Source organism: Palaemon carinicauda, chromosome 17, assembly GCF_036898095.1.
Source record: "Palaemon carinicauda isolate YSFRI2023 chromosome 17, ASM3689809v2, whole genome shotgun sequence".
Classification (NCBI taxonomy): Eukaryota; Metazoa; Arthropoda; class Malacostraca; order Decapoda; family Palaemonidae; genus Palaemon; species Palaemon carinicauda.
Window position 1 is genome coordinate 964,208 of NC_090741.1, and position 7,500 is coordinate 971,707.

Below are 7,500 nucleotides of genomic sequence, written 5' to 3' on the forward strand. Positions count from 1 at the left end.
ACCGAGCACCTCACTGGACAGACGAAACCACGCTTGGAACCAGGGCTTACTTTGATATGGCATCTGAACCACCTGGTCTTGTCTTGCAGTCAGTGAAGAAGAGTGACGATAATGAATACAGATGCCGTGTTGATTTCAGGTCTTCCCCTACCAGGAATGTCAGGATAGAACTGGATGTTATAGGTGAGTACTAAGGTCTTCATCAGATTCTCAAGTAAACTGCAAATTATCAAAATGCTTCAATCAATATTGAAATGATACTCTCCTTATGAATGAAGGATGGAATAGATAAGATTTAGAAGAAATTTACTATAAAATTGTATTTCTTCAGCTTTACACAGACATACATACACACACACACATACAGTATATATATATATATATATATATATATATGTATATGTATATATGTGTATGCATATATATAAAGATATATGTATATATATGAATATATATATATATATATATATATATATATATATATATACGTATATATATATATATATATATATATATGTATATATATGGAATAATATCAACACAACATCGTGTTTCAAATAGAAATGAATTTCTACCTCATACCTGGGATCGAACGCTAGCCCCTTCTAATGAAAGGCCAGGTCGAAACCAACCATGTCACGAGAGCCCATATAAAGAAATTGGAACCTGACCGCTACCAGCTGTCCGAGGATTTACCTGGCGAGACATCAGTCTCTTACCAGCGAGTTTTACCCAATTTCCCGGGCCACTACGTGACACAATTGGTAGTAATTCATTCAAATTACCCCTAATGAGTCAATATGGATTAATATCAACACAACATCGTGTTTCAAATAGAAATGAATTTCTACCTCATACCTGGGATCGAACGCTAGCCCCTTCTAATGAAAGGCCAGGTCGAAACCAACCATGTCACGAGAGCCCATATAAAGAAATTGGAACCTGACCGCTACCAGCTGTCCGAGGATTTACCTGGCGAGACATCAGTCTCTTACCAGCGAGTTTTACCCAATTTCCCGGGCCACCACATGACACAATTGGTAGTAATTCATTCAAATTACCCCTAATGAGTCAATATGGATTAATATCAACACAACATCGTGTTTCAAATAGAAATGAATTTCTACCTCATACCTGGGATCGAACGCTAGCCCCTTCTAATGAAAGGCCAGGTCGAAACCAACCATGTCACGAGAGCCCATATAAAGAAATTGGAACCTGACCGCTACCAGCTGTCCGAGGATTTACCTGGCGAGACATCAGTCTCTTACCAGCGAGTTTTACCCAATTTCCCGGGCCACCACGTGACACAATTGGTAGTAATTCATTCAAATTACCCCTAATGAGTCAATATGGATTAATATCAACACAACATCGTGTTTCAAATAGAAATGAATTTCTACCTCATACCTGGGATCGAACGCTAGCCCCTTCTAATGAAAGGCCAGGTCGAAACCAACCATGTCACGAGAGCCCATATAAATAAATTGGAACCTGACCGCTACCAGCTGTCCGAGGATTTACCTGGCGAGACATCAGTCTCTTACCAGCGAGTTTTACCCAATTTCCCGGGCCACCACGTGACACAATTGGTAGTAATTCATTCAAATTACCCCTAATGAGTCAATATGGATTAATATCAACACAACATCGTGTTTCAAATAGAAATGAATTTCTACCTCATACCTGGGATCGAACGCTAGCCCCTTCTAATGAAAGGCCAGGTCGAAACCAACCATGTCACGAGAGCCCATATAAAGAAATTGGAACCTGACCGCTACCAGCTGTCCGAGGATTTACCTGGCGAGACATCAGTCTCTTACCAGCGAGTTTTACCCAATTTCCCGGGCCACCACGTGACACAATTGGTAGTAATTCATTCAAATTACCCCTAATGAGTCAATATGGATTAATATCAACACAACATCGTGTTTCAAATAGAAATGAATTTCTACCTCATACCTGGGATCGAACGCTAGCCCCTTCTAATGAAAGGCCAGGTCGAAACCAACCATGTCACGAGAGCCCATATAAAGAAATTGGAACCTGACCGCTACCAGCTGTCCGAGGATTTACCTGGCGAGACATCAGTCTCTTACCAGCGAGTTTTACCCAATTTCCCGGGCCACCACGTGACACAATTGGTAGTAATTCATTCAAATTACCCCTAATGAGTCAATATGGATTAATATCAACACAACATCGTGTTTCAAATAGAAATGAATTTCTACCTCATACCTGGGATCGAATCCATATTGACTCATTAGGGGTAATTTGAATGAATTACTACCAATTGTGTCACGTGGTGGCCCGGGAAATTGGGTAAAACTCGCTGGTAAGAGACTGATGTCTCGCCAGGTAAATCCTCGGACAGCTGGTAGCGGTCAGGTTCCAATTTCTTTATATGGGCTCTCGTGACATGGTTGGTTTCGACCTGGCCTTTCATTAGAAGGGGCTAGCGTTCGATCCCAGGTATGAGGTAGAAATTCATTTCTATTTGAAACACGATGTTGTGTTGATATTAATCCATATTGACTCATTAGGGGTAATTTGAATGAATTACTACCAATTGTGTCACGTGGTGGCCCGGGAAATTGGGTAAAACTCGCTGGTAAGAGACTGATGTCTCGCCAGGTAAATCCTCGGACAGCTGGTAGCGGTCAGGTTCCAATTTCTTTATATGGGCTCTCGTGACATGGTTGGTTTCGACCTGGCCTTTCATTAGAAGGGGCTAGCGTTCGATCCCAGGTATGAGGTAGAAATTCATTTCTATTTGAAACACGATGTTGTGTTGATATTAATCCATATTGACTCATTAGGGGTAATTTGAATGAATTACTACCAATTGTGTCACGTGGTGGCCCGGGAAATTGGGTAAAACTCGCTGGTAAGAGACTGATGTCTCGCCAGGTAAATCCTCGGACAGCTGGTAGCGGTCAGGTTCCAATTTCTTTATATGGGCTCTCGTGACATGGTTGGTTTCGACCTGGCCTTTCATTAGAAGGGGCTAGCGTTCGATCCCAGGTATGAGGTAGAAATTCATTTCTATTTGAAATAGATGTTGTGTTGATATTAATCCATATTGACTCATTAGGGGTAATTTGAATGAATTACTATCAATTGTGTCACGTGGTGGCCCGGGAAATTGGGTAAAACTCGCTGGTAAGAGACTGATGTCTCGCCAGGTAAATCCTCGGACAGCTGGTAGCGGTCAGGTTCCAATTTCTTTATATGGGCTCTCGTGACATGGTTGGTTTCGACCTGGCCTTTCATTAGAAGGGGCTAGCGTTCGATCCCAGGTATGAGGTAGAAATTCATTTCTATATATATATATATATATATATACATATATATATATATATATATATATATATATATATATATATATATATATATATGTATATATATATATTTATATATATATGCATATATATATATATATATACACATATATATATATATATATATATATATATAGGGAGATGGAAAGCCCCTGGATACGATGGAATACGATGATATTAGCTGAAAATGATGTGACTCCTAGAATACTTACAAGATTATTTAGTAGAATATGGCACGGAGAGGCCAAACCTGATAAATGAGAGCTAGAGGTATCGGTCAAAAAAAAAAAAAATGATCTGACTGATGAAATTAATTACATAGGAATCACACATACGCCATTTGTCATGAAAAAAAACATAGAATAGTCATTTTAAAGAGACTAGAGAAAGAAATGGATGAGAATGTGGGAGACGAACAAGCAGGTTTTATGAAAGGTTGAAATTGTGCTGACCAAATTTTAATTTCAAGATATGTGGTACTAGTATAGGCGCGAAATCTGAAAATAGGCCTCGTTAAGGTTTTAGAATAATTTTCTGTTACAAGCCGGCATCCACCATATATTGTTAGTATATGATGTCCTGCATTCAGTAAGGGTGGATGACACTTGAAACTTTTCCGAAAAGGGCCAAAATTAACCCTTTTTAGCGAATACGCAATTTGAAAAAAACGACAAAAACACTGAAGACTTGTTTATGAAAAACTCTGTAATTCGATCATCTTGTATGCTATACATGATTATGATACCTCATTTTGAAGCTTGGGATAACACTTTTACAAAAAAAAAAAAAAAAATATGAAAGATTATGTAAATTGAGGGTCCTAATTAGGTCAAAGGTCAAGTGATCACGTGATTACCCATTTTTGGGATATTCAATATTTTTGACCTCAAATATCATACTTTGCCTGCATATATTTTTATAAGGATGGTTTCAATCTTAAGAGGACGTCCTTAGGCAGTTTTTAAAAGTAAAAGGGTCTTTTAACTCCTTTCTACCTAATATTTATGAGTGATCGAATTTCCACCCTTTTTGGAAAAATCCCTAAAATCGTTGAAAATCATGTTTTGAATACTTGTTGTGATATTAATTGCTATTGTTCTATTATAATCATTGTGTTTAGAATAGTACAGTGTATAAGGGGTGTTTTCAGTTGAAAAGGGTCAAAGGTCATGTTCACCACGGATTACATGATTATCCAATATGATCAAGTTGCTTTAAAAGTCAAAATTTCTTTTCCACTGAGTTACTTGTATACACACATAGGCAGTCATTTAAGTTCAACCACTTAACTTCTAACATATTCACTGACTAGCTAGTTTGTATCATCATCCTCTGCGTTTGTATTATTGTTACATAAGCCCTCACAAGCACAAGCACTTGTGCAATTCTTCTGCCCCGCTCTCACACAACCGCATCTCTTGCCACAGCCAGTTGTGCATGAACACGTCACTAACTCAGTGCAAGCTTTCGGAATAGGTGCTAATGTCATTAGTTCTGGCTTTATCATTCCATCTTCAAGTATCCAACCACTGTCTGTCGCATTAGGTAGCATGGGAGATGGAGTCAAGACTTTCTTCCAGACAAGGGCTTGGTAGTTAGCGCGCCTTATATGTTTGTCAAGCGCATCTTTAGTTGGTGGAAGGGCGTCAAGGGTTTCCTTTCCCTGGACAAAGGTCTTTACTCTTGCTTCATTAATGAGATCGCAATCTTTTTCATAGAGCCTGCAAGCAAATCTTTCTGCTCCTGATATTTCTTCTGGAGTCAGCTCCACAGACCCTAGCTGTTCCAAACTTTCAGGTTCCTGAATGAATACTTTCCACGCTGTTTTCTTTCCCTTTCCTGCAAATTGACTGACACTATCGCATCCTGTGATTGCATGAAAAGCTATAACGTTCTTTACAATCTCCTCGGGGAGTTTTATCTCATGTACTGGAAAGTATGGCCGTTTACCCGTTTTACCTGTGTACATCCATATTTGTGCTGGTAGCCTGTCTCTGAAACCAAGTGCCAACACTAGCACTTCTGTGTCTCTGCATTCCAATACCACTCTTGCATACCCATTGATACATGCATCTTCAGCGTGAAGTATGAGACGAGTATCAGCCTCTTCTTGTGTCGATTTGAGGTGATCAATAGTCCGACTTGAGGATGACCAAACCCCTGAGACATCTTCAAAGCCTCCAGCTAAAACAAGCTCGTACTCAGATGACAGCTCTCTTTCAGCTTTCTCAACAAAGGATCTGGATAGAAAAGCAGCTAGATCAGCTTTATTTGCAGCCAAACTCATAAAGGATTTCCAGGTGGGTGGAACTTTTACAGCTTTTGAACTGATGACACGTCTAATTGGTCTTGCTTTTCCGGCTCATTTCTTGCGTGTACCTGATTTTATTGAATTGTCAATGTACCGATCAAACAGGACATTAAATCCGTGAGTATGTTGTACCAAAGCGGTTCAAGATGTTTGTGCAGAACACTTCACCTAGGTCACCAAAGGTTTTGACATTTTCTGGCTTTCCAATAGCTTGTATTAGTGCTTGACCATCGATAAGCAGGCATGTTTTGGCTTCACTCAAGGGAAGTGTAACTGGGATCTCTATATCCTTTGCCAGCAAGTCCTGTAGCTGAGCTTTATCTGTTGTATGAAGTTGACGATTTGTTCCAGCAAATGCCCTTGGGACTGGGGATAGTTCATGCTGTAAGATACTGACTAAGTCTACCTCTCTCCCACTTTGTGAAGCAACGAAAAATCTGTGAATAAGATCACGGTCGGCTTTGACTTCCTTCTGTTTCCCACCTACTGAAGGAACTTGAGTTTTGTACATGGAGCTGACGGCTGCAGTTTTTGTGCGGGCTATTTTTCCATAGAAGTCCTTTGACTTTTCAAGAAGTCTGATGGCTACAAAGGATTCCAGAAGTGACATTCCGATTATTGGGGCTTTCATTATATCCCTTGTAATTTCTTCTGGAACAACGTCTTTTGTTGTCAGGCAAACTAGGTCCTCGTGATGTTCTTCACTGAAGCTAAATACACCAAATCTTTTGAATTCTTCCATTATCTTCTGAACATCATGTTCGTCTCTTTTAAGGCGAGTAGGGCCAGACTCTAAGTGACACCATTCATCATCGATATCATCATCTACATGGAGGTTAAACATTTTAAAGGTTGCCTCTGCCAATCTTGCCTTTTCATTGTACACCAGACACCATTTATCTCTTGCAGCATTCCGCTTTGTTATCCCAATGATTCCGCCGCTGACCTTTGATACCTTATTTACATGCTCGAGGGCCTTATCAATTGATACCTGCGAGAATTTCTTGTTTGTCCTTTTCACTGAAAATTTCCTTCTAACAAACTGATCATGAACATAAGGAGCAGAACTAGGTAGCTGTCTCATATCGGCCAAATACACTGGTCCCCATCTTGTGTAATTTGTATGGTTGTACAAAGCGAACCAAGGAAGCATCCTCGCAAATGAAGCTAGATGGAGTTCCCATATACCTTCTCTTTCATCTCGGATGAAGTTCAAGAGGATAGAGACCATCTCCATATAGTTTATCCAGTTACCTTCTCATTGTTCCGAGCAAATAGCCCATAGCATTTTAAATGATACCTGGCCTCTGCAGCGACTAGATCGGATATGCCACCAAGGCGATATGAAAGTATGGAGTTCTTTTTAACTCCTTCCACTATTTTACTTGACGTCTCCAGGGTTAGAACTTGGCGAAGGGTTTCACCATCAGCTTGACAAAATATACACCGAGTCCATTCAATAGCTTTCCGACCGATCCTTGTTGCTGTTGTTGCTGTTTTTTCCGTGCCACTGTGAGACTCTACCGAGGCATTAACATGACGCTTTTTCAGACGTTCTAAATTTTGCTTACTAGTGAAAGTTGAGTAGCAGTCCTTATGCCAGTGAACCTTTTCAAAATCCAAACTTTTGGATTGCGACCAGTCTATTGTATCTGGATACTTACAACAGTTATGTGCGATTCGAATATTCAATGCCTGCTGTATAGATTCAACACCATGAGGGGTTGATTTACGTAAAACATCTACACTTCCTTTTTGGCAGATAATACATTTGCCGAGCGAAATGTTCTCTATGCGCTGGCGTTTAAGACTTTCTATTGCAGCAACTGGCTCCATGGTCTGAAATCA

General features: G+C 39.9%; 1 protein-coding gene across 4 annotated transcripts in view; it reads left to right on the forward strand.

Annotated features, from left to right (window-relative positions):
* Window positions 1-7,500, forward strand: part of LOC137656631 (neural cell adhesion molecule 2-like) — a 404,981-nt gene that overhangs the window by 159,493 nt on the left and 237,988 nt on the right. For all 4 annotated transcript variants that reach the window (XR_011046975.1, XM_068390799.1, XM_068390798.1 and 1 more), the window contains exon 3: window positions 1-183. This exon is cut by the window's left edge and continues 26 nt beyond it. Coding sequence is in view for 3 of the 4 variants with exons in the window: in XM_068390799.1 (XP_068246900.1) it covers window positions 1-183 (183 nt within the window). In the remaining variant the exon portion in view is untranslated. The remainder of the gene's footprint in view (window positions 184-7,500) is intronic.